Below are 27381 nucleotides of genomic sequence, written 5' to 3' on the forward strand. Positions count from 1 at the left end.
CCTGCTGATTGCCCATGGGATGCACTTCTCCCTTAGGCAGAGGGGTCTCTGCCTGGTGTTCTGTGGCTGGAGTAACATAATCCCATACCTCAGCCCGGTCATTTTCCCCACAGGCGTGCTTGAGAGCTGTCTGGTTTCTGAAGGGTGATTTCCTCAGCGAGGAGCGAGGCTGGGCACACCCTGGGGAGAAGGGCAGGGGGTGGTGGTGCTCACCTGGTGCCCAGCTGCCTGCAGAGCACTCCTGGTTTCCTTCACTGCCCTCCTCATGCAGGGGGGCAGAGGGAAGTAGCTGTCGGTGTCATAGTACCCGACTCGCAGGGGAGTGGAGCTGGAGTAAACCTGGAGCAAGGAGAAACCAGTTATCTTTCCTATTCTGTGGAAACCCAGGGCACCAGGAATATTTATCTGTCTGCTCTGGGGTGTCCTGGATCCCAGGGGAGCACTGACTTTGAGCCTCATTCATGGAGAAAGTTTCCTAGATGTCAAGATAGACTAGGATCCACAAAAGTGTGAAATGGATTATAGAGAGTAGTGTAGGTGTATAACTTGGTGAGAAATTTAGGGTTTGGGATTTTAGCATGTTGTGGATGAAAGCAAGATGGAGGGCACAGGGTATTGTCCTGAGTTTCTTCTTCATGCTTCTTCTTCCTCCTTCTCCATGGGTTTGGGTGGCATTTTGTAACTGGGCAGAAAAGTCCCCACCGGGGGCTCTTTGGGATCAGTTATTGGGTTAAAAGGGAAAATAATCTAGGTGTCAGCTCTTAATTGGATAGTTTAGTCTTAAAAGACCTTGAAACAAGAGATTGTTGGCCATTTTGTGCCTCCTAATGAAAAGCTGCTGAACTCACAGCAGTGAGACTGTTTTACTGATAAGAAATAATAAACACTTGAGTCCCAACATGAACTACTGTCTAAAATGCCTTCAATCCAGACCCAGAGAAACCCACAACTGAAACCCCCACACTATTCCTAATGGGATTGCCGTGAAAATCCTTTAGACACACGCCATTGACCAGGTCTGGGGCTAAGACTGGATGCAGTGGGAGGGTCTCCCCTACTCCTTGTATTTCCCTATTAAATTCTTAGATCTGAACTGTTGGCCAGTCTGGGGCTAGGATTGGACTCAGCTGTACCTAGGCTCTGTCAGGAGTTTAAAAAGCAAGAGGGGTCCTCTCTGAACCCTGTGACTCAATGGGAGGGTCTTCCCTGCCCTTTGCACCCTTGTCCTTTGCATCCCCAGTCTCCAGGCAAATCATTCCAAAGTGGCGCTAAGCTGATTTTCCTTTGTGTGCTCCATCTTCAGAATAAGTAACAGAGTGAACCCTGTCATTGAACTTTGTCACCCTTTTGCAAATTTGTATTAAAACCTGCTTTTTGCAGTGCCTTTGACAGTGATTCTTTAGGTGACCTCAATCTCTCATTTGTGACACCCAGCCTGCTGGGGGAAGGTCTGCTCCCACACTGACACCAACTGCAGAAGAGCTCCAAATGCTAAGGAGTGACTAAGATTCTGGTTTGCTGTTTACAGTTACCCTTTCCAAATGTGTACCCCTGCCTTTTTCTCCAGGGCCTCCTGCAGGAGGAGCACAGCCACTCCAGACAAGTGGATTCAACCATTGCTAAAAAGCGTGGAGGTGTAAAAAGCTCCTGGAGCTGGTCTGCTGCAGAGAGAAAGGGAGCACCCTCAGTTAAGGCACTGACTGCAGCAGTTTCTGATCCTGTTACATCTTCCCCTAAAGATCTCCAGCCATTTGCTCCCAGTGTTGCCTTCTTCCCTGCTCTTTCTGGAGCCTCACAATTCAATAAGCTGCATTCCAGCTGAGAAGAGAAGACAGACAGGATAACTACTGATTTGCCTGTTTTTTTAAAATGAGAATTATGAATTGTGCCCTCAAAGAGAGCTATTTTACTGAGAACCAGTCCTGTAAAGATAATTGGACCCTTCAGGAGGGTGTGTGGCTCCCTGGAAGGAGCCAGGGCTTGCTGAGTGAGGCCTCACCTCCTCGTTGAAGGGGATGGGGGGCACGCTGGGGTCCAGCTGGAACATCTCCTGGCACAGCAGAGCCTTCATGCACAGGGCCAGGCTGTCCACGTCTCGTGCCATGGGCCCCAGGGCACAAGGGACTGCATGGGACAAGAGCAAACACCCACACTGAGCCCATGGATGTGCCAAACCCCAGCCCACCCCTCTGCACAGCCACATCAAGGTGGCCAGGCCATGAGGGACGTTTCAGATGGACTCCAGACAGGCCTTTGCTGTCTGAGGTTTTCTCCTGGCCTACAGGAGAACATCAGGCTCTTCACAGGATATAGGGAAAAGGAATTTAAAATTCATGTACCTGCCAGGATGCCACTGACAGGGCCAGTCATTCCAGACAGGCTATGGGAAAAGAAGAAATACATTGTCATTTCAGTAATGGGGAAATATTCACAATATATTTGAAAAGCTTCTGGGGTCTCCAGCTCAGGACCAGAAAGAGAAGGAAATTATTTCAAAAATTTGAATTGAGTAGTGTTACTGTGATATTTTATGAAAAATCTCTTAGTTAAGATTTCTTCTCCTGGGAAGCTGAGAAGCTTCAGCTTCTCCCTATTTTGCTGCTTTAGAATGTGATTTGGAGAATTGTTTACCAAACATGTAAATTGTTTTTAATTAATAGCCAATCACAGCCAGCTGTGTCGGACTCTCTGAGTCTGTCACAAGTTTTTATTATTCATTCCTTTTTAGCTTTCTGATATATCTTTTCTCTTTCTTTAGTATAGTTTTAGTATATAATTTTCATAGAATAGAATAGAATAGAATATATAATATCAGCCTTCTGAGAACTTAGAGTCAAATTCTCATCTCTCACCTCATCCTGGGGACCCGTCAACACCACAGAGTAGTTCAAACCAGGAAATTTTGGCCAAAATAAGCAAACCTAAACCCCAACAGATCTTAGTTTTGGTTTAACCAAAACTGTTCCATTTTGGCATTATTTAACCCCTTTAACTCCCTTTTACTTTAAACTCCAGGCTGGATTTACAATGAAAACCTGCCCATTTCCCACTAAATTTAACCGTGACATCTCCTTGGAGAGGTTTGGAGCAAAGCAAGCCACCCTTTAAGATCCACCCTCCCTCCTCCCCTTCCCCTTCAGCCCAGCCTGACCATGAGCAGGTTGGAGGGCAGCCCCAGTGAGACAGAGTAGGAATTCTCTAGTTCAGGTTGACCTGCTCTCACAGCAGTCTCTCTGTCTCTCTCTATCACCCTCTGTCTCTTCTTCCTTTGTCTTTCACTGAAGCAGTTTCTCTGAGCTTAGGCTTTTTGCAGTCAGACTAAATAGCTATGTTTTCAAACTACAGACTTAACTCAAAGATGTACATTCCACCTAAATCAAAACAGATTTTTACTCTGGAGAATTTCTACTCTGTCTCATTTCTTCTTTTTTTGTTTTTTTTTAGAAAATAAGTAAATTCTTTTATTTAAAGCAAACATCTTATTAAAGATTTTCTTTGCAGTTGGTGACTACTTTAAGATTACCTGAGCCTCTCAGCTGTGGGTTTGAGGCCGCAGAGCCCGCAGAAGCTGGAGGGCAGGCGGATGCTGCCGCCCATGTCGGAGCCCATGCCCAGGATGGAGCCTCCCCCTGCAATCAGAGCTCCCTCCCCTCCTGAGGAGCCTCCGGGGCTCCTCCGGGGGTCCAGGGGGTGCAAGGTCTGCCCAAAGATGGGATTGCTGCATTCGTAGCTGGGGAGAAGAAAGAAAGGAAAGAGGCTGTGAGGAGCAGCCAGTGCCTTGGGTTTGTTTGTTTTCCTCTGCAGAGAGCCTGTGGGGCACAGCCAACCCCATCCTTTGATCCTGTAAATCCCTCAGGACACAGCTCATTCCCACGAGCCTCTGCTCTCCCTCCCATGCACAAGTGCACTCGATTCCTTCCTCATGGTTGGCTTTTTCCCCTCTTTATCTTTTATCTGACAGCTTTTTCACTTGAGACTGTTGCCAGCTAATGGAAAAGGGACTCTCCAGGACACATCTCAGGAGCCTGTCCAGGGCCCTACAGGCTGGGATTTTCCTCCAGAAGCACAACCAGATTTTTGATGATGTATGTCACCTGAAGAGGGATTGTGGCACGTTGGTCATTGCGAATGGGATGGCTCCTTGTCTCTTCAGGACCTTCACCAGGACACTGTCCTCCTCCATCACAGTGTCCAGGCACTGCATGAGCCCACAGGTTGCCAGGTGCCCCTGCAGGGAGGAGAAAGGACAAGGAACACGGTCAGTGCAGTTCCCTTGGTCTTTTGGAAGGATCCTTTGGTGTTGCTTCAGGAACAGTGTGTTTGGTACCGACCCACTCCTGTCACAGACATCTTTTATGAAGAATCCTTTCCTTAGGATTTTTGCTCCTGAGAAGATGAGAGGCCTCAGGAACAAAATGTAAACAATGGTTATCTGCTGCTGTGGAATGCAACAGGTGGATCTGTGATTGATCTCATGTGGTTGTTTCTAATTAATGGCCAATCACATCCCAGCTGGCTCGGACTCTCTGTCCGGGACACAAGCTTTTGTTATTCATTCTTTCTTTTGCTATTCTTAGCTAGCCTTCTGATGAAATCCTTTCTTCTATTCTTTTAATATAGTTTTAATATAATACACATCATAAAATAATAAATCTGCCTTCTGAAACGTGGAGTCAGATCCTCATCTCTTCCCTCATCTTCGGACCCCTGTGAACACGGTCACACACTCCCTTGAGAGCCCTTGCTCGAAGGACTCTCCTTCCATCCTTGGCAGAGGGCTGCCAAGCACTCACTGGGTTAGAGCTTCTCCTGAAGCTCTCCTTGCTCTTTTCCTTGCTCCTTTTCTTCCCTGACCCAAATGCAGCTCCATACTCCACAGGTGCACCAGCTCAGGATCAAACCCAGCATCCTGCTGTCCAAGTGAATCCACCAGTGGATGTTCAGGGAAGGAATAATCCCAGGTAAACAAAATGTGTGAACCATTTTCAGTTAGCCTTTGGTATTTGGGGTTCAACTTTGGTGCAGCCTGTACTGTGTCACATAAAAGAGGAGAAATAATTTGTGTCTATAACTATTCATCCTTGGTTTTTCTCTGCTGATGGCGGTTTGTGCTGCTTTTGGCTGGGCTAGAGTTTATTTTCTTCACAGAAGCTACTATGGGGCTGTGTTTTGGATTTTGTGTTGTAAACAGTGCTGGTATCACAGGGATGTTGTTGTTACCACTGAGCAGGGCTTGCACCGTGCCCACACTGCCTGACCAGTGAGCAGGCTGGGGGTGAGGGACAGGGGACAGTCAGGACAGCTGACCCCAAGTGACCAGGGGGACATTCCATGCTATATGGAGTCATGCTCAGCATATAAAGCTGGGGGAAGAGGAAGAAAGGGGAGATGTTTGGGTGATGTTTGTGGTGATGGTAACAGGGAAATTCGGGGGTTCCCAGTTACCATCACACATGATGGAGCCGTGCTCTCCTGGGGGTGGCTGAACACCTGCCTGCCCATGGGATGTGCTGAATTCATTCCTTGTTTTGCTTCGCTTGTGTGCAGAGTTTATCTAATAAACTGTCTTTATCTCAACCCACAAGTTTTCTCACTTTAACCCGTTCTATTCTCTCTCCTACATCCCACTGGGTGTGGAGTGAGTGAGTGAGTGAGTGAGTGAGTGAGTGAGTGAGTGAGTGAGTGCCCACTGCAGCTGCCTCAGACACAGCCAGGTTTCCTGTGGTGCAAGCATGGAGGGATTGAGCCCCTTCCCCACTGTCCATCTCCCACCACTTCCCCAGCCACGCTGGGACATCCAGAAGCACAAAGGGAAGCACCTTGTGGCCGATGTGGTCCTTGATGCTGACGGGGATGCCGTAGAGCAGCCCTTTCTCCATGCGCCGCTCGATTTCCTGGAGCTGCTCCTCACACTCTGGGATGAAGTGGCGCAAGCAGTTTGTTTGCTGGGTCACTTCCAGGGCCTTTGTTGAGAACAGGTGATGGATAAGAACAGCATCATTACACAGCTGCATTTGGCAGCTACATTGATTACAAAATACAGCCTGAATAACCCCGTCCCCAGAGCATCCCAGCTGAAGCCATCCCAGAGGGCTGCCCAGTGATGGATCTGACCCAGGAGACACAGCATGTTTTTCTCACAATATCTCCTGTATTAAAGGCTGGTCATAATCCAGCTCCAACAAGCCTTTTCAGCCACCAGCACACACACCCCATGGCATGGAGAATGTCAAAGATTTGCTTTGTCCATCTCACTGTGGATGGATGCTCACCTTCTCTAAGTAGGTGTAGAGAACGGTCCTGGGGGACAGAGACCCTTCCTGGAGTCTTGCAGAGAGTTCCAGCAGGGGCAGGGACAGAATGGCATCTCTCTGGACACTGGGGACCTGCAGAGGGAAGGTGAGGGGGATCCAGGGCAGCCACTCCAGCTATGTAGCAGTGTGGAAAATGGATGGTGTTTGCTGCTACCTCCCAAAAGCATCTTCTGAAAAAGCCACTCAGGCAGGCACAGTCACTCTATCTGCACTCACACCCTAGGTCAGTGAAGAAGGACAGAAAGGGTCTCTGTAAGAGTTCCAGTGAGGTTTATTATGGAGCCATGCTGAAGGAGTCCAGGGACAGAAGGTGAGAAACCAGTGCAATGTCCTGGGTTAAGTGTGGGGTCAGGGGCCAATGGGCACAGGGGCAGTACCAGGGCAGGGCAAGGGGCAGTGGCCTACAGGGAAAGGGCACATTAACACAGTGCTGCAGAAGCCCCTTTTGCTCACCCCAAGCACTGAGGCATGCTCTAAACCTGTGGCAAATTCTTCCAGGAGATTACCCTAGAAGTTCCCCTAAAAGGCTCAAAGGCCTCCCCACAGTTACCCTTTGGCTCAGGGGATAAAGGCTGTTAGGTTTTGTCAGCATTATCACCAGAGCTTGCTGAAAGGCAGATCCTGCATGTGGGGGTTCAGACCTTGAGCTGCCAAGTGTTTTATCCTGAGTTTGGATATCCCAAACAGGATGCAAACACAGGAACCCAGGTGCTGAAGGGCTTTGTCCATCCGCTGCAGCAGAGGACACGGCAGTGCCTTCCTCCTGTCACAGTGGGAGTTAGCCACTGGCCAAGACATAACCTCAGCTGAGCAAACACTGCCTGGGGCACAAGGTACCAAAGTCCTTGCACATGAGTCTCAGGCTGTCCTTTCATCCCTCAAAACAGATACAGGCAGTGCAGGACAGCCTGGGCTGAGAGCAAACATGGAACAGCTCAAGCCTATCAAGCTGCAAGGAAGTCAGCAGGGACTCACAGGTGGTCTACTCAGGTAAAGAACACTGGCAGTTCTCAGCGCCACCAGCATTTTAGAGCTTTCTATTGTATATTTATATAGATCTATATTTAAGAATATATATATATCACTTGTAGCTGGTGTGCTTTACCTCCAGGTGTGTTACCTGTATAAACATGAGCTGGTTTGCCCAGTGTGTATTCAGAAGTGAATGGAGCAGAGAGCAAAGGGGGTTAGAAATGACCTTGCAGCAGAATTCAGGGCTGTGCTGGGTGGATGCCTGGCTCAATCACCCCCGTGTCACGTCCTGGCTGCTCCCAGGGCACACTGAAAACCCTGTGTTTCATTAGTGTAAGGTTAGAGCAGGCGCCTTCTGGGCAGCCTGATGGGAGGTGCCACTGACTGAGAATGCTGCTTTTGGAGACACCCCTAGAGCTGTCCAGAAGCCAGGTTTTAGAGCCAAAGGTAGAGGAGTGTGAACAGATGTGCAAACTTAGAGTTGAGAAGAGAAAAAAAACTTTCTTGCTTCTACCCATTATCGGCAAGAGACATTTCCAGATCATTAAAGAATTGGGGTTTGGATCAATGAAGATCCAGTGCATCACCACCTGTGTTGTTCAAAAACCTCTTCTCAGTGAATAATTCACATTGCCCAAGCTGTAGAGTCCCACCACACCTCATCCAGCTTGAGGAGGGCAGTGACCTCCCTTTCTCCCAAGGCAGCCTTTCCTCTTGCTGGGGGCTGCTGGCACATCTGCTCCTGATAAAAGCTATGGGGCCATGAGCTGGAAGGAGAATCTGGAGGACATAATCAGCAGACACCCCAGTGGGACTCAGACCCCAGGGAGGATGGTTTACCTGCTCCCTGAACTGCTGCACAGCCTTTGCCATCTTCTCCAGGCCCTCATCCCGGGTCTTCTGAGCCTCTTCCATTTTCTTCTGGATGCTCTTTTTGCCCAGCCATTTCCAGAGCCCCAGGGCTGCCACGGAGCCCCCGAGCAGGGCGAGGGCAGCACAGGTGTCCCCCTTCCCCTCTGGCAGGAGCTGCCTCAGCTGCTGCTGCTGGATCATCACGTGCACCTCTGGTCTCTGAGGAAGGACACAGTGAGAAGGAAAAGCAAGGCAGGTGCAGGAGACCTTCCCTGGTTCCCCAGGCCCATCCGTGCCCCCTGTTCTGTCAGCAAACAGTTCAGAGTTCAGGCTAAAGCTGGCCCCTGCAAAGCAGCTGTAGATGGAGTGTGCAGTGAGAATGATTAACACGGAATGGGGAAGGTGAAGTTTGGCCAATGAATCTCGTGCTCTTTGGGCTGTTGGGTTTATAGGGGCTTTCTGGGCTGTGGGAAGTTCTCCGCTGGGGAGGACTGTAGGATCAACTGAACAAATGCAGCAAGGAAATTGCTGCTCTCCTTTTTCCTGAGTAACCTGAGAGGACAATGGGAGAAGAGGAAAAAACAGCTTGAAATAACAAGGTTTCCCTGCACAGGGCTGGGGAGTGGTATGCTGAGGGAATGCAGAGCTGTGGGGTACCCTGGGCTCACTAAGTCCCTTCTGCTGCTGCCATGGTGACCAGAGGATGTTTTGGCACTGCTGTGGTGTCCTCATGCAGCAGGAGAGGCTGTTCCACCCTGTGACAAAGCACGTTGTGTTGCCTTAGGAGTGGAAAACCCCATGGGCTTGCAGGGCAGGAGCAAACTGACACTGGAAAGGCTGGTGTGTGAGGTCTTTCCAGCACAGATGCCTCTCACTACAAGCACCAAGAAAAACACACTGAGCTGAAGGCCACAGCCCAGCCAGCATCAGCCATGGTCTGTCTGCAGTCTCCTCTGCTGCTTTTGGATGGTGGATCCTCCCTGTTGGGCCCCCTCCCTGGGAAAAGTGTTTGGGCAGCTATGGATTGTGCATTACACAGCTTTGCAAGCTTCCAGCAGAGTGTGGAACTGGATATGGAATGGAGGCTGAAGAGCCCTCTCCCTTCAGGGCTACGTGGTCCTCTAGTGCTCAGTTTTCCATTGTCACATCCCTTCTCAGCAGTTGTAAGAGTTTACTGCTGCTTTCTGTCACAATTTGTGTCAGCTGGGAATGTTCTTATCTCAGCTCTTAACTAGAGAATTTTATGGACTCTGAACAAATCTGGCTTTGGTGTCCTCAAGGAAACATTCTGGAGCTGGCAGCAATGTGGTAACAAACTGAGCTGGCCTTTTCCTGTGTCCATTCCAGTGGCACCATTCCTCGGGGAGCCCCCCAGCTCTGGCACTGCTGGTGTGAAAGAGCTGCAGCTTGGGAGGATGCCTGCAGCTCATCCTGCTCCTGCTCCATGGGGCTGCCTGCAGCGGGAGCTTCCAGAAGGTGCAGAGGGATGGATGTGAGCAGAGCCAGCAGGCAGCAGTGCCCAGCCCTCTCCCAGTCCTCATCCAGCCTCCAGGAATCCATGCAAGCACTTCGTGAGGCAGAGGTGGGTTCTTTGCCTGTGTGACAGCACCATGAGCTCTGTGATGGGCTGAGCCGATGTGGGAGGGTTTTCTCCCTGTGCTGGGAAGTGTCAGGGCATCAGCCTCCCACATCCTCCCACACCCTCCCGGGCTCTGGGATCTGTGCCCCAATCCTGCCCTTTAGACACTTGGTAAACGTTTAACCCAGACAGACACAGCTGTGGCTGGCCTGACTTGGCATTTCAAAGAGCACATTTTTCAGCAGGCACAGCTGCATTTCCAGATGGCTAAATGCTGCTGGGGAAAACCCTTCTATCAATGTACCAGCATCTCCACATCCTTCATGAATCTGAGGTGTAGCTCCTCCTGCCACCAGGAGGCCACAAATCCAAGGGAACATAAAGGAGGGAAGTAGAGGGATGTCCCAAGTGGAATCTCAAGTCCGCAGCAGAGGAGACAGACCAGCCTGACTCACAGGTCAATATTCACTTCTCCATGTTGATTTTGTCACCTGAACTGATCCAAGACCAAGGTCAAACCCACTGGTGGAGTTCAGATGAAAGCCACGACCCTTTTCACAAGGAGAGTGAGCCTGTAACAGCTGGTCTGGGATTTCACTGTGGCATCCACAACATGCCCTTCACTTTGACCATCCCAGAAAAAGGCACTTTAACCAAGTCAGAGAGTCCCCTCCTGTCCCCAGCAAGACCTGCACCATCTTTGCTTGCAAGAGCAAAACTGCTCTGATTCACTCAGCAGGTTCAGCTCTCAAGCTGGCTGGGCCTTTTCTGAAATTCCTGTAACTGAACTGGTTTTTCCCTAAATTGGTAAGAAACATTTTTGTCAGTTCTGACCCCATTCTGATTGAAATGACAAAGAATAAATCCTGACAGCTGTGTCTTGGGTGCATGTATTTGTAACCAAACACTCTGATGCTCTTTTTAAAACTGTTTACAAGATGAGGCACGTTAACTATGCTGCTCTGAAAGAATTTTAAAGACATTTTACAAAATACTGAAATCATAGTGAAATGGGCTGGACCCCACTGGGGAACTTGTTCAAGTTGGCTCAGAGGGCTGAATAAATGTTTTCTGGGAGCTCTCCAGTTTCTGACTCATTTCAGCCTGGAATATCCATTGGAAGCATAACACTTTCCTCAGTTCCAGTCCAACTCCACCAGCACTCACAGAACAGAAGAGCTGCTGAGAAACATTCCCCTGCCTAAGCTGCAACTTTCCAAGCACCAAGGACATCAGTTGAGATGTGAGGGTCTGTCCCTAATAACCCTTTTTCACATTGCCCAGCCAGGACCCTGTTGGCTTTTCCTGAATAAACTGTGATATGATGGGAAGAGAGAACTCCAACAGCAACCCTCAGACCTCTGACAGCAGGGGCTGCTTTCTCTCCTGACCATCCCTACATTTTTCCCACTTTATGGGTCTTGCACTATTTTCCTTCAGATTTTCCACAGCCAAGTTGTATGAATCCTGCTCAGAACTTGTCCAGCAAGGCAGAGACATGATCAGAAAGGGTGCTGCAGAGAGCTGTTTGCTCTTCACCAGAAGTCCAGGAGCATTCCTATTTTGTCCATCATGTCTGCTGTCTCCCACAGGTCTGTCCCCATGGAGTGACAGCTGTGGCTCCAGTGCCTGATGGTGAGGGGCTGGGGTGTTCCCAGCTGCTCCATGACTGGGCACAAATCTTACAGAGGAAGCTGGGCTGTCACTGGTGTCCCATGGGCGAGCAGGAAATATAGGAAGCTGCAGAACAGTGACAGGAAAGAAAACAAAACAAAGAGTGAGCAGGGTGAGACCCTGCTTGGAGGGGTGAGGATTTGTGCAGTAAACAGCTGTTTCAGAGTGAAAGATTTACCAACCCTAATTATTGCCTTTTCTTTGTGTTTCAAGGATGAGCCTTGTTATGTTCAGATGTTTTGTTTCACCTGCTTTTTGAACATTTGCTTTAAGCTTCTTCAACTGCTACCTTCCTTGAAACTTTGAAGTGAATACCTGGGATCCTGGGAATGTTTGTGTCCCTAATTTTCTCTGCCACTGCCTGTTACATACATAGAGAGCTCTGTGTATTTTGGATACTGTAAGGGGACACCTGACCCCTTCTAACCACTCTTGTTCTGTTTTATTTGCTCCTGGTGTTGTGATTATACAACAATATGAACTGCAAACTAAAGAAAAAGTCCTGCAAAATAAAATAAAACCAAATAAAACCCCTGGATTTTATGATGCCTCAGTCGCTCGAGCTTGCTTGGTTATTTATCTGGCCACAGAATGAAATGTGGGTTAAGGAGGGCAGATTTAAATTATTAAAATCAAGAGGGAGGAGGAAAAAGGATCAAAGACCGCAACTGGGATATTGTGCTGAAGATGAAAGAAACTAGTAAAAACAAAGCCCTTTTGTCCCAATCAGCATTTGTACATAATTCTCTGGGACAGACCAAAGCCTGGACTTTGGTCAGTGCTAGGCAGCTGGACAAGCATTCTGCAAACACACAGTGCAGGGCTGCAGGGGCTGCTCAGCCCGAGCCAGCAGCCCTTGCTGGAGGAGCTGCACACAGCAGCACTGTGCTGGTGGGTGTGGAAGGGGCTGACATTCTTTAGCCAGCTTGGAGGAGGCTCAGAGGAAGAACTCTGCTGAAAACCTGAAGTTATGCCCTGCCCAAGGCTTTCTCTGCCAGTGTTTCAGCTCCTGGCCTCACCAGAGTGCTCTCAGCATCACCCTCCCCACTTTCCCCACACTGATGCAGCAATGGCAGCTGATGTCATGAACAACCTGGCTGGAGAAGGGCCCTAAATTTTACCCAGAAAGGTGTTTTACTGTCTGTCCAGCTGAGGCATTTACCTGACCTGTAAATTGCTGAACAGACCCCTAAATCAGGTCCAAACATGTATCTTATTTCCCTCACACTTTTTCAACATTCTTCTGGATTTCTTCTCTATCTCATCCACTTCGGTGCCAGGAGAGTGTTATCTGAGCATCCATGCTCTCTACTGCAGCATCTGCTGGATCACAGGCAGAAATTCCCTTTGGCTACTGGATCTGGGATTGAGTGCTGCAGGATCCTGAGATCTAGTGACTGGCTGGAGGCAGGAGAGAGGAGAGCAGGAGGAACAGAAAACCCCATCTAGAGCCATCCACAAGGAGCAGCTGGAATTCAGAGCACAAGTATGCTGAGAAAAGACGGAGAAAATCAGATAAGTTTTCTCATGGCTGACTTGTGAGAGTTTAGGGGATTGTGGAGAAATGATGATCGCTTGTTGCTATGAACAACCTGCAGGTGGTGTTTTCCTACTCTCTGTTTTCCTGTTTTTCTCAAAGATTGTTTATAAGAAAGGTGTTTTTGTTAATTAGCCAGTCAGGTGAAATGTATTCATTGATTGACCAATCTGGTCTGTATGTATCAGAACAGTCTATAAAAGAGAGAATTTTGGTATTAAAGCTGCTGCTGTGCAAACCAGCCTTCTGGTGAGTCTGTGCACTTTCTTACTCAATAGCCACAGAAATTCCTTTTAGAAGCAGGACTTTTCACTTGGTTCAGCCTTGCAAAGGGATACAGGAGTGAAGGATACAAACCTTTCCTTGCAAAACAAGATCTGTGCATGCTCAGGTCTAGCCAGGGATGCTACCTGGGCGGATTTCTTATTTAATGGAGAGCTCCCACCACCTTCTCTTTGAGGGGACAGCTAGAGACCCTTTGCTCCTGGCCTCAGAGGGTCAGGGTCCCTCCACAGGCTGTCACCAGCAGCAATCCTGCAGGGGCAGAGCATCTCCTCGGGGCAGGGCGTGCCATGGAGCTTCTCTGGCTCCCCACGGGCCAGAGGGGGTGACTCAGGCTGCGTGACTGTCACACTCCCCGTGTGACTCAGAGCTGCTGCTGGATGGCTGCAGCATCCCTGCACAGCCCCAGGGAGGCAGATGAGTGCCAAGGGCAGTGTCACCCCTTCCCTGTCCCGGCACGCTTGGGGAAGGAATCACCCTAATGATCATTGCTAGTGATAGTGCCTTATTTCAACACACACTTGCTTATTCAAAGCATCTCCTTCATCACTCCCTCTCTGTCCTACAGCCTCTTTTTCCACCTGGAGAATGAAGGATGGGTCAAGAAGCAGCACACGATTGTCAGGGTGTGGCTGGAATGGCCTAAGTGTGGCCACAGAAATGCTTTCTCAGTTTTCCCTGAAGTGTTTGTGGGCAATGAACTCCCGTATTTTCCCATTGCTTAACTGGAAGAAATAATGAGGAACAGGAGTGATGACAGACCAGCTAACATTTCTCTCAGCTTATGGTTAAACAGAGAACATTAAACTTTGCAGGACTCCCTGCACAGCTAAACTGCTGGATGGTGTGGAGATCTAGACAGCAAATGAGTTCAGGAAGGGGACAAGTTTGTGGAGGAGAGCTCTCTTAGCAGCTATTTAAACCCATGGGATGACTGCAAGCCTTTGCCAAAAAGTCTCTTGGCCAAACAATGGCACGGCCAGAGGGGGAATCCTGCACTTACCAGGTTATGCTCTCCCACAAACATCTGCTCCTGCCCACTGTTGGAAGTAAAATATTGCAACAAACAGCTCTTTGGTCTCACACCATACAATAAATAATATTAAACTGTTCTTATTGCATCCCTTTGGTCCAGCATTAACTCCTTTCTTTTGTTTTTCTGACTCAGTTTAACTCTAACAACAAAGGACAATTTAGACAGAGACAAGATTTCTGCTGGCTATTTTTAAACGACTTTAGTGCCACTTTATTAAAACATTAGTTCAGAGTTTTCAACTCACTCTCTACTTTGCTTCACATCAGGTAGAAAGTGGGTGGAGTGAGGGGCAGGGAATGAAAAGCCATCCCACTGTAGGCTGTGTGGTGGTGTTTGCAGGGGTCCAAGGATGAGGAAAGAGATGAGAATCTTGACTCCATGTTTCAGAAGGCTGATTTATTATTTTATGATCTATATTATATTAAAAGAAAATGATATAATAAAACCTACTAAAAGAACAGAAGAAAGGATTTCATCAGAAGGCTAGCAAGGAATAGAAAAGGATTATAATAAAATCTTGTGACTGCTCACACAGTTTACTTGATGACCAAAATCCTCGTCGGCTCTCGTGACCGCGCTGACCAGCACCACCCCGGCAGGGAAGTCCAGCTCGTTGTACAGATGGGTGTAGGAGGTTGCAGCTGGGACACAGAGCATGCAAAATGGCCAAATTTAATGTGCTGGGTCAGCAATGACCTTCAGATGGCAACCTGAGTTGCAGGAATTGCAGACTGGAGTTGCTGGTGCAGAGGAGGCCCTGAAAACGTGCTGCCTCAAAGGGACTTCTGATGGAGAGGTCTGAGTGACAGAGAGCAGTGACCTGTGCATTCACCTGTCACTCGTGGGGAGATTAGATGTGCTGTGCGAGGGACCAGTTCAGAATCTGCATCTATCCCTGGGGAAAAATCCCAGCTACCTTTCCAAGATATTCCTGATATCAAGTTATGTAACATCACTGTGGGGATTCTGGATCCCAAAAGGTCATTGCTGGAGGGGTGGAGGACCCTGACTTGCTGGAAGCTATAAAAAAAAGGCCTTTTTCTGCAAGTCACATGCAATGAGCCTTCCTGCTGTTTGCAGAGTTTTGGGAAATGTGAGACAGCTACACCCAAAAGAGCCTGGTCCTGCACCAAAATCTACCACAGCTGTCCTCACTGCCACCCTCTGCTGCAGGAGCAGCTCTGGGGCTTTCTGCAGCAGAAAAACAGGGGAAACTCACCCATGAACAACTGGGACAGAGGGACCACTCATTGCTACCCCTGAATTATCCACACATCTTCAGCTCAGATGAGGTGGGGATGTGAGAAGACCCACCCAGAGCCTCTCCTTTGCTTTCTCCCCGAGGGCAGAGCAGCACCATGCATGGCTTGGGGAATGTCCATGGGAATGTCCATAGTGTCCTGCTGCAGCTCTGCCCACAAACACACCCTGGCCGTGTGCAGGGACATTTGTGTGCCCTGTGTGTCCTCAGGGACATTACCAAAGAGCTTCCCAGCGTAGCCATGGTTGAAGGCTGGCCCCAGCACGAGACAAAGGATCACATCCAGCCTCAGCTGCCTCCATTTGGTGATGAAATCCGTGCGGTAAGCCTGGAGAGAAAGGCACAGAAGATGTCAGGGGTGTCTGTTGGACAGCAGTGGCAGATCAGTGCTGACACAGGAAAAGGAGGGAGAAAGTCTTGCTGGATACAGCAAAAAAAATTAAGATAAAATCTGAACTGTGCTTTGAAAGGGTCAAGGGAGTTTGTTCTTCCATTTTTAGGTTTCCTGTCAGAATACCATATGCTGCCCAGACCTAGACATTAATGCTAGGTGTGTGTTTCAGAACTGATTTATTTGAGTATTAACCCAATCTTTTCCATGAACAGCTTTGTCTTAGAATTATATTGAATGGAGATCAACAGCAGATTGTTTGGATTACTAAAAAGTCACATTTCCTAAAAGCTTTGGTTATTCTGGTATAAGTATTAAAAACATGAAGCCAAAATACTTCCAAAAACCCTTCTTTCATTCTGCATGAGGATACAGGTAAGGCCCACCTCATCCCCCACAACACAGCTTCAGGCTTGTACTGCAGCTCCAAGAGAGATCCAGATTTGAAGTCTGGTTTAGCACAGCTTTGCTGAACATCAGGCAATGCATGAATCCATCCCCAAAGAGATGTCCCACTTTGTCTTAGCAAACAGACACAGATGGAACCACAGTTGTTTCTGCAGGGACACATCTGTGCCATGGCCCAGCCCCTGTCCTGCACAACCCATTCACAGCAAGTTTTCTGTACAAGACTCTTGCAGCTCTCTCACAAAAGACCTGGCCTTGGGGCTATTTTTTAGTCTGACCTCAACTTCCACCTGCAGTCTGAGATCCTTCCTGATGAAAGTTCAACAAATGAGATGTGTTTCCAGGAAATACAGTCACTGCAGCTAACCTGATTTTTTTTTTTTTTTCTGAGAGAAAATCTGGTCACTAGCCAAAAGTTTTGAATCGACTCTTGTTTGCAGTAGATGAAAACATGTGAATATGGTTTCACTGAGCTGTAACAATACAAAATATCTCTGAAGCCATCAGATCTTCTAAAGTGTTTTCTTTTTGGCTTTTTTGTTTGTTTGTTTGTTTTTGTGGTGGCTCTTTTTCGTGTGTGTTTTGTTGGTTTGTCTGTCTTGGGTTTTTTATGTTTATTGTTTGGTTTGGTTTTCTGTGGGGTTTTTTTTCAGGAATGGGAGAGGGATCTGTTTTCACCTTAAAAAAAAACCAACACCCATTTCATTTCAAACAATCCCACCAGCGACCAGGCAGCTTTTTGGGAGTTTTCCCTGTGCCCTATAATTTGTCAGACCACAGTGCACATCCATGGAGCGGGTGGCACTGATGGAGGCTGGTGGTGCAGGCTGGGGGGATGCTGCTCCTCGGGGAGGATTGTGAGGGTATCCCAGGGAGCACAGATCCTGCCTTGTTGGGAGGACACCAAAACAGCCTCCTCAGCGTTGCAAAACACCAGCTGAAAGAGGATACTCTCTATAAATAGACAGAGGCAGCGGAAAATACCAGAGAGGAGAGGTGCTATTTAAACCCAAGGACAAAAATAAAATAAGGATAAACTGGAAGGGAGTAAAGAGCAAAGGAAACATGGTGGTTTCCAACCATCAGAGCAGAGACAAGAGGAGGCAGTCAATAAAACCAAATTGAAGCATAAAACTCAGCTGGTTTAAAAGAGGAACCTGGTCAGCTTGTGGCAGCACTGGATGCAGTTGTCTAGGAAAAAGCTTCCTGTCTGAGGTTCCTGATCTCAAATGAGTTCATGAGGAAGCTACCTAAGTCACAGGGTTCATATACAAAATTTTTGACTCCTAATGTCTGTGCTTAATAGTTCAAGCATAGCCTTAGGTCAGAACAGTAACACCTAATACCTGAAACAAAGAGTTCACAACAAGAGACAGAAAAGACAAAGTGAAGCTTCATTTTTAGTGGCTGTTCCTATGCTGTTTTTGCTTGGACAGTGCAGGGCAAAGTATGGTGAATAATTTCTAACCCCAAATCCATCACAGAGTGCAAAGCAAATGATTAGAAACTTTTGGAGACCTCTCACTACAGTAAGAAAAATAAAGTCACACTACTGCCACTGCTCTATGCTGATCCCAGAGGTTTTTGGCAGACTTGGAAAGGTGACAGAATTAATGAGCTTTGTGGCAACAGAAAGCAGTTAAGAAAATGCACAGACAGCCCATTTTTAAGGTAACTGCATGACCCTTCTGGGAACAAGCAATGGTACCACCCAGCTGATCCCCTGGTGCGCACAAGCTTACAGGTACACCAAAAGAGCTTTTGTTAAAGCATGCCAGAAGACCTGGATAAAAATCAGTGTTCTAGATTCATTTGCTACCAGTTTGGTGTGTCTGTGCCTCTCTTGGAGGCGCAGGTACCCCACACCACACTGCACGTGCAGGCAGAGACCTCTGCATTAACTTGGCACGTGATGCTCTGGGTACCACCCAGACAGGGAAAACAGCCCTTATCTCCCTGTGCTGATCTCCAGAGAGTCATCCCAGCCCTGTCACTCCGAGGATCCTTAAGCCCTTAAACAGCCCCTGGCTGAGAATCCCTGGATTAGCCAGGGCTGAGCACGGGTGGTGCAGAGGCAGCACACACCTGCCTGGCTCAGCCTGTGCCACCCGGGCAGGGCTGTGCACAGCTGGCATCTACCTGCAGGGGCAGGTGGGCACAGGCAGGCACATCCCCCTTCTGCAGGGCTACCCCAGGGTGTCTTACCCCACTCCACACAGAGCGCCGAGATCCCGAGCAATGCGTGGGTACTTTTGGAGGGAAGAGAAAAACCTGGGATTAGACAACAGCAATGCAGCTGGAATAGCTGGGACTGCATTTTGGACATCTGTCTTCTCCTGGCTCTGAAGGACAGGCCAGTTCCAGTGAAGAGGGTTTATTCCCGCAATAATTTACACATTTAATCACTACAACTCATACAAATAAGGTTCTAGACCACACTAGTAGTCCTGGAAATCATCTTCTGGATGTGGGAATGCTGTTTAGATCCTTGCTAGTGATATTCTTTCTCCTGGAGCTCATTGCTGGAAGTGCTGTATGCTCACAGGTTTCCTGAGAAAGGATCATATTTCAACCTCCCCATGCAAAACTCCCACAAAAGGCTGTCAGACTCACTTGATAAGTTCATCTTGGGTTTAAAAATTAAATGTATTTCATTATGAAGCCCATCAGGCAATTAACATGAAGCAGCCAAGCATTCCTGGGTGGTACAATTTACCTCCCTGCACGAGGAAGCCTCCCCACCTTGCAGATCTCCTATAACACAGGTGAGACACACCCACACACTTACTATGGGTTTCAGAATGATGGCCAAGATCCTTTTCACCACAGCAGGAAGCCTGTAAGTATTGTACTGGGATTCCAGCTTGGGATCCACGATGTCTCCTTTGCTGGAAGAGCAGGGAGTGAAAAAGTCAGCACAAGTCACCTGTAGACAGAGCAATAGGAACAGCAGTGCTGCTCCCAAGGCAGGGTTTGTCTTGGAGGGGAACTGCTAGAAGAAAAAAATCTGCCCATTTCAACAGAAAACACTGAGCAATAAATGCTGAGGTATAAATGTTCATGGCAAAAGTGACAGATAAATCAGTACTTTATTTTTATGGCCCCTGTGTCACCAGGGCCAAGCATGCTGAGGTGAGAGAGTGTCTGGGTGTCAGCTGTGTGTGTGAACTGCCTGCTGCTCGTGCTGGAGTCACCCTGAACTGCAGAAACTGCTCCTCTGCTGCTCATTGCTCCGTCTGCACACACAATAGCAACGCTCTGGATGCAGCCACTGGCCTCACAGTTGCAGGTTTCACTGCAGCCCACACAGCAATGGGTTTTACTCACAAGCAATCCACCAGGTGGGCGGCTCCATCTGAGAAAATCCCTCTGGTGAACAGCTCATCCACCACGTAGTCAATCTTTGGCGGGGCAAAGGGTACGAGCTGCAAGAAAACCATCCCTGTCCAAGAGGCAGCAAGGGTGAATGACTCAGAGAGCCCTCTGTGAGCCGCCCTGCCTCACCAGGGCTCACCAGAGGTCAGTGGGAAGTGGTGGGAGACGTACACCTTCCTTTGCTGCTCCAGGACAGCAAGGCCTCATTTTCATCTGCCTGCTGTCCTTCCCCATTAGCCCTACATTTATACATATTGGGACCTGGCACAGGCTCCACTCCTCCACATTCTTACAGAAGAATTCTTAGAAACTTCAAACCACCAATTTTAAATTTTCTTAAAATTATTTTGCATCATTGGAGCAGCTACCACATAGAAATTTCCACTGGTGGAGCCACAGAAAAATGTAGGCTAAAATAAGTCCCTGGAGGGTCAACTGCTCCAGCTTCCTTCCCACTTACCCACTAGGAAATCTACAAGCTGTGTTTAACAGCTGAGGGATCACTGAAACTGTTTTGAGTTTGACATTTATGGGAACACCAAGCACGATGGAAACAACACTGCTTGGGGTGACGTGGAGATATCTGAACATAATTATCATGTCTGCTAGGCCAGAAATATAAACAAGATCACTCCAGTTTAGAAAACAAACTGCTGCATTTGCCTTTCTCTTTTGTGGGGAGCAAAAGTGGAGATGGAAAGTGATTTACCCAGACTTTGTTAGGAGCAGGGTAACAGCTCCAGGCAGCCCCAGGCATGGACACCCACCGTGTGGCCTGCATCCTGGAGGAGCTTCCTGGTGAGCTGCACAGCCCATCTCATGCTGGGCGAGGGCTGAAGTAACCATCCCCTTCGCAGAACCCGACCCGAAGGGGCTCTGAGCTGCTGTAAACCTGCGAGAAGGGGAGCCACAAGTGCACCCAGGAGAGGAGCCAGGCTGGGCTGTCCCAGCGCTCGGGGTGTCAGGACCCAGGACATCCCTCTGGCTGTCCTGAGCAGCCGAAACCCCTGCCAGGGGGCTCAGAGACCCTGGCACAGTGCCCAAAATGCCTGTGGTTTGGATTATGATCCCTGGAGCAAGTTGCCAACCTTAGATGAAGATCTGCAAGCCATGACAAATTAAGTAGAATGATAGTGAAGCCATCACTGGGTGAAAAAGTAGATTTTGGGGTTTCTAGAATGGGGATTCAGGGGGGCAAGATGGAGGGATCTGGGCGTGTCCAGCCTTTCTCCTTCTTCTTCTTGGCCTCCATCTTCTGCTGTGATGTTGGCACTTACAGATTGGTTTAGAGTAGAAGCTCACTGTCTAACATAGGTGATAGGTGTTGGAAAGTAATTGTAAACATTGTATACATAGTTTTTAGTACATGGGCCCCAGCAGCCCTGTGACTGCGAGCACAAAGGGCCTGTCACCTGTCACTGCAGCCGGGTGGGCTGGTGCTGGCACAGAGCTGCTGGTGGGGCTCCAGCATGGGGGAGATTCAGGTCAGGGAGAAGAAGTGGGCAATGAAGGTAATGGGCAAGGAGGTCCAGCAGGAGTGGTCTGTCAGTCTCAGAGCAGAGGCTGCCTAATGAGCCCAATGACCTCCTGGGCCAGGCCTCTGCAGATGTGAGGAGAGAGGGGTGCAGACTTCCCACCAACACCTGGGTGGAGCTGCAGCTGTCAGAGCCTCCTGGCAGCATCTCCAGTGAGACATCCCAGGCCTTTGGCATGCACATCTCACACCTCTCCTGCCAGGCATTGCACTGCCTGGTTCCATTCCATCCCTGCACTGATTTCATCCTGCTGAGGTTCAGCCAACACCGGCCACCACACAGAACAGTGCAAATGGTGCAAAATGTCGTGGCAGGAGGCTGCTTTAATAATCACTGCTTTGGCTGGCTGTGAGGCACAGAGCAGGGCAAGCTCACCTGCTGGCATTTCAGCAGTTGGAGATGTAAGAGGCAAAGGTTTGATGTAGCAACATGCCATCATGGACTTACCTGACTGCATTCCCATGAGAGCACCAACGACTCCCTGTTTGCTGGGAACATAATGGGAGAAGCAGATTAGCAGCAGGCTGTAGGGCAGGTCACCATGCTCAGCTGCCAACTTCCCATTTGCCCTCAACCAAATCCAGGAGGGCAAAAGTTCCTGCAAAGACCTGGCACTTCCTAGCCTATGAACAAGACTTACATGGTCTGGAAGATGCTAGGGACAATATTTATTCATCTCTTTTCCTTGCTGCAGCTACCTCCTTATCTACGGGCAAACCACCTCTGACAAACAGAAAACTCTTACAAGAAAAGCAAGGGCTGGCAAACATCTGAAAAGGAGATCATGCTGTAGTATTTGCTTTCAGCTTCTTGGCCAGAGCTATTAAAAACGGAATAATTTTTTGTTGTTCAAGGTCTGCCCAAAGATGGGGTTGCTGCAGTCATAGCTGGGGAGAGGAAGATGAGCAGGTGAGTGAGGTGCTTCTGCCTCTGCAAACCATAAATGCAGGGCACAGAGCACCGTGCGGGGGTGGGTGTGGAATTAAGGTAGAATTGGCATGAAAAAGATTTGTTGAGACAGCTGAATTTAAGAAGGAAGAGGCATCAAATACAAGAGAAATCATTTTAGATCAAAGCAAGGAGACAATTAATCTGTGCAATTAGCTTGGATAGCAAGAGGCCCGTGTCACAGTGTTTCCATGAAGGCAAACATAGCGTTACTTTATCATGGTCTGTGGGATGTTGGTTTTCACAAAGGGGATTCCCCCCTGGTGCTTTAGGACCTGGACAATGACTCTGTCTTCTTCCTACGCTTGGCCCAGAAATTTCACCATCCCTCCAGAGGAGATGTGGCCCTTGGGGATGGGAAACAAAGCTCCTTTTAGTGCAGGAGAGATGCTGTTTGGAGCTCTGACAAAATCAGACCTAATTCATCATGCCTCTTGTGGCAAAGCTCCCACCTAACCTTTCTCAGAGGCAGAACAGGACCTGACTATCCCAGAGAAAACCAGATCAGAACAGGTTACAAGTTTCTGGAGAAACCAAAATTTTAATCATAAGAAAAGCAGGTTTGCTGGTCCCACAATATTGAACCCTGAACATCCTTGTCTGAGGGAACTCTTAGCCAGTCCTGATGAGGACGGGGCATCCTGGCCTGTTCCCAGACCCACAGCAAAAGGCAGAGGAACTGGGGATGCACCTTGCAGCTAATGTGGTCCTTAATGCTGATGGGAATGCCATAGAACAGCCCCTTCTCCTTTTGCTTCTTCAGTTTCTGGAGCTGATCCTCACGTCCATGAATGAAGTCTGTCACACAGTTCACCCACTGATTCACCTCCAAAGCCTCTCCAGAACAGAGAAAAGCAGCAGGACACAGGAATGGGTGGAAGGAGACATTACATACTGAGTTTTCAAGCTGAATTTTCAACCTTCTCAAAGCTTTGGCATTATTGAGATTTTATCTATAAATTTAATACATTTCTTTCTGAGTTATTTTTCTGCCCTGGATTCTGTCTTGCTTATTTGCCTGTTAGGCACCCTTCAGACATAACAGTACCAAAAATTGCAATCCCCAGCATTGCTGGCTCTCTCAGCAAATGAGCTGATTTTTAATGTGAAAGTCCCACTGTAGGAGAGCCCTGCAGCATCTCTGCCATGGAGGTATCACCCACCTTGTCCATGTAGGAGTAGAGGACACTTTCTGGGGACAGGGACCCCTCCTTCAGCTTCTCTGCCAGCTCCACCATTGTCAGAGAGAGGATTTGGGAGCTCTGGGTGCCTGGGCTCTGCAAAGGGTGGAGAATTGGGTGCAGAGGGAAGAAAAGGACAGAAAAGGTTGGTTAAGTCTGCAAATACCCAATTCTAACATCTGCCCAGCAGTCACCTTGAGTGGAAAATTCTAGGATATATGCCCTGTAAACATGCAGACCTCCCACAGAGCACTGTATGTGCTGGAGTGGGGAATTTACAGATGGGGAATTTGCTGAGTCTTAGTTCATAGAACTGGAACCAAAACAGACAGAAAGCTGCACCTTGACTGGAGAGTTGCATGAACCTGTAAGAGTGGTTAGACCTGTCTCTGTTTACTCTCTTACAGGCCTTCACTCCCCTTCCAACTCTAAATCACTGAAGAGCAGTTCAACCAGCTACAGTTTTACAAAATTTATCATTAACAAAAAAAAAAGCATGTGGGCTGTTTGCAACCTCCCTTCCAAGAAAAGAATAGCAGGAGGTATTTCTTCTCTGGGTTTAACACAATTACAAAGGCCTGACCTCCTAAAATCCAGGTGCTTCTTTCCCTGGGCATGGTCAGGAGGAAATGGCTTTTGGTCACTGCTGTGCAGATGTTGGAAGGATGTGGAGCTCCCTTGTACTTAGAGGATGATGGCGCAGACATCCCTATGGAGGGGCAGAGGAAAGACGATGGGACAGGAAAGGCTTGGCAGTAGGGATGGATGAGGAGAATGGATGTGGAGGTCTGGGGTGGTGACCTGATTGAGAAGGTCCCAAGCTCCAACTTTTCTTTCATCCTCAGGATTTCCTCAACGGGTCTGCATTGAGAAATACTTCATTTACACAGTCCTTTGTGGGGGTGCCTTTTGAGGCAATGGAGGGTGATGACCCTCCCAAAACCTTGGGTTGGTGATGCTCCAGAACATGCCCATGGCCCTGCCACCGCTCACAGAGGGATTGATCAGAGCTCCCCCATTTCTTTGGTTACCCAAATTATAATCCTTCCTTGCACATACCCCAGATTTACCTCTTGTTTAAGCCTGTGAGCTTCCTTCTCCATCCTCTCCAGGGCCAGATGCCAAGACCTCCTTGCCTCATCCATCTTCTGCTGGACCTGCCTCCTTCCCAACCATTTCAGGAGCACCACAGCTGCAGCTGAGCTGCAGAGCAGAGCTGAGAGGGCACTGAGGTCTCCCCAGGACGGATCCAGGACCTGCCAGAGTCTCTCTTGGGTCATGACTTCTGTCTCTTCAGGCCAGCTGCAGACACCTGGCTCTCCCACCTACTCCTCAGAGGGCTGATGATGCAGACTGTGCTCGCCTACCATGCAGCATCAGCTCTGAGGCAGAGCTGCTTTAGCAAAGTCCAGGAATGGACTTTGCAGAGCGTGGACTTTGAAAGGGTCTGGCTGCTGGAGCAGCACTGAGGGTCAGGCTGCAGAGCTGTGTGCTCAGCTTACTCACCTGGGGGGTTTCCCCAGGCAGGGCTGTCCCCAAGGCTGTGTGTCCCAGGCTGTGGCTGTACATGGCTGCACACAGAGCTGAAGGCCAGCACAGCACAGCTCTGGGCTGGCCCTGCCATACCCACGTGTAGTAATTAATGAACACTTAATTAATGAGCCCAGCAGCAAGCGGTGCTCAGCCATCATCCCTGTCCCTCAGGCAGCATCACCTGCAGCCCCGTGAGGCTGGGAAAATGTAGTTCTGCTTGTTCTGGGAACCTCATGTAGGGAGCCAAAGGGTCCCTGTGGAGGGGTGGGAGCTCAGGAGATCCAAGAGAATGCAGGTGCAACACTGACTCTGGAAATGCAATGTGGGAGGAACTCTCTGAAGGTGCCTTCAAGGAGTGACTGCTCTGTATCATTTTCAAGAAAAGCCCCTTTGAAAAGCATTTTGGCAACCTGAATCAGACAGCAAGCAGGGTTGGGAAATCCCCTCTGACGGATCCAGAGTCTGCTCTCCTGTTTCTAACCCACCCTCCAGCCAGCAGAATGCCAAGGAGCTGGACCATGTAGCCAGACCAGCTGCCCTGGCCCAGCCATGGGTGCTCCCCTGCCCAGGGCTGTTCTGTGGCTTAGTGTGAAAAGGAGAGGCTGAAAAAATTAAGCTTCTCTCAGTTCTCAGGCACCTGCAAGCCCGCAGGGAAGGGACAGGGGATGCCTCTGAGAGCTCATTGCCAAGAGGGAAGGCAACCCCCCTAATTCTGGAGAGGTGCTGGCTCTGCTCCAGTCAGCAGGGCAGCACAGCTTGTAAGGGGAGAGCGTCCTGAGTAACCCTTGCTCTCTGGAGGAGGGGTCTCGTTTGGGAGCTGAAGCCAGTGGTCGTGCTGCTATATCATGTTCCGTGCTTGCCTGTTACAGACACGTCCTGTGGGATCATTCCTGTGGCAGCAGGGAGGAAGTTGAGGAAGACATGAGACCTTGCAGAGAAACTGCTGACAGGAAGACTGAGGAGGATCCTCCCTGTTTGGACAGGGCAGGCAGCAAAATGAGCCAAGTAGCTCAGTGGGGATGTCACCAACCTCTCCCCACTGACTGCTCTTCATTGCCCCATCCCAGCCTTCAGTGCTGCCACACACACCATCCTCTGGCTGCCCAGGCTGGCCTGCAAGCTGGCCCTGGGGGCAGCCTCAAGCCCCCAAAGCCCCCCAGCAGCTCCAGCCCTGCCTGGTGCACTGTCCCATGGGCATGGCTTGCTGCAGGTCTTTGCTCAGGGCTTCCAGGGAGGAATAATTACAGGCTCAGGTTCACTGGTGCTCCATGGTTTGGAGTCCTGCCCCCTGCCCACCTCCATGCCAGGGAGAGAGGGGTTAAGCTGACAATGACGTGGTGCTTGGCTCCGGGAGCAGGGGTGCAGGTGGCACTGCCTTTCCTGGGACAAGTCCCCCAGGCTTGAATTTTAAAACAAACTTATAACCTCATCCAGCATTTTCTGTGTGGGAAGAAAGCACCTGTGACCCCACCCAGGCTCTTCTGGGCTTGGCTTTACATACCATTCAGTCGTGGGATGCCTGGAACTCCCTCCCTCCTGTGCCTGCTGATAAAGAATGGGGGTCCTTGGGGGCTGCTTTCTCCTTGGCTGTGATAAACACTATCCCAAGCCCTTGAAAACACTCCATGCTTTTGCATGCTTTAAACCACGACAATACATTAAAAACCCAAACATTAATCCTGCCAGAGCTTTTTTACAATCTGCTTTTGGCATTCCCACATTGGGAAAACACTTTTGCACTGTGCTATTCCTTTTGGAACACCCTTGGAAACCTGCTGGGAACAGCCAGTGCTGCCAACCCCAGCGACAGGGGCTGCCAGTGGCTGGAAAATCCTGCTGGAAAACCTGGCATGGGCCAAAGGGGAGGAGAAGATGTGCAGGGCAGGCTGCTCTCCCTCTGACCTTGGCACACTGCTCCATACAGGCTTCAAACTGAAAGGGGGTGTGTTTAGGTAAGATATAAGAAATTCTTTCCTTGGGGGTGGTGAGGCCCTGGCACAGGCTGCCCAGAGAAGCTGTGGATGCCTCATTCCTGGCAGTGTTCAAGTCCTGGTTGGGTGGGGCTCTGAGTAACCTGTTCCAGTGGGTGTCCCTGCCCGTGGGAGGGGAATGGAAGGAGATGTCTCTAATGGAAGGAGATGTCCTTCCAACACAAACTGTTCTGCAATTCCATGATTTCTCCTTCATGCTGTGCAGGGTGCCAGCAGCCCTGTGGGAAGTGGGCCAGCTCCATCCCTGCTTGCCAGAGTCTGCATGGAGGCTCAGCTTTCCCTTCTGACTGCTGGTCTGTGCTAGGGAAAACACCAGATTTCATCCTCAGGGAGCTGAGAACAGAGGGGAAAATCCCTGTTCCTACAGTGCTCCGGGGAGTAGTCTGAGCATCTCAGACAGAACCAGTGCCCGTGCCCCAGTTTCCCCATTTGTAAGAGAAAGCTCACGTTCTTGTATTTCCCTGGGGTAGTTAAAATCCACCCCAACCCCACACACAAACACAGACTTGAAA

The 27381-nt window shown here is 49.2% G+C and overlaps 1 protein-coding gene across 1 annotated transcript in view; it reads right to left on the reverse strand.

The window, feature by feature from the left end:
- Positions 1–8339, reverse strand: part of LOC102032780 (vitamin D3 hydroxylase-associated protein-like) — an 11161-nt gene extending 2822 nt beyond the window's left edge. Inside the window, exons 1-8 of the mRNA XM_005423180.1 lie at positions 8127–8339; positions 6273–6386; positions 5820–5963; positions 4095–4228; positions 3524–3730; positions 2340–2380; positions 2000–2124; positions 214–339 (exon numbers count right to left, since the gene is read on the reverse strand). Of these exons, the coding sequence (XP_005423237.1) occupies positions 214–339; positions 2000–2124; positions 2340–2380; positions 3524–3730; positions 4095–4228; positions 5820–5963; positions 6273–6386; positions 8127–8339 (1104 nt within the window). The remainder of the gene's footprint in view (positions 1–213; positions 340–1999; positions 2125–2339; positions 2381–3523; positions 3731–4094; positions 4229–5819; positions 5964–6272; positions 6387–8126) is intronic.
- Between the last annotated feature and the right edge of the window lie 19042 nt (positions 8340–27381).

Source organism: Geospiza fortis, unplaced genomic scaffold (assembly GCF_000277835.1).
Source record: "Geospiza fortis unplaced genomic scaffold, GeoFor_1.0 scaffold333, whole genome shotgun sequence".
Lineage (NCBI taxonomy): Eukaryota > Metazoa > Chordata > Aves > Passeriformes > Thraupidae > Geospiza > Geospiza fortis.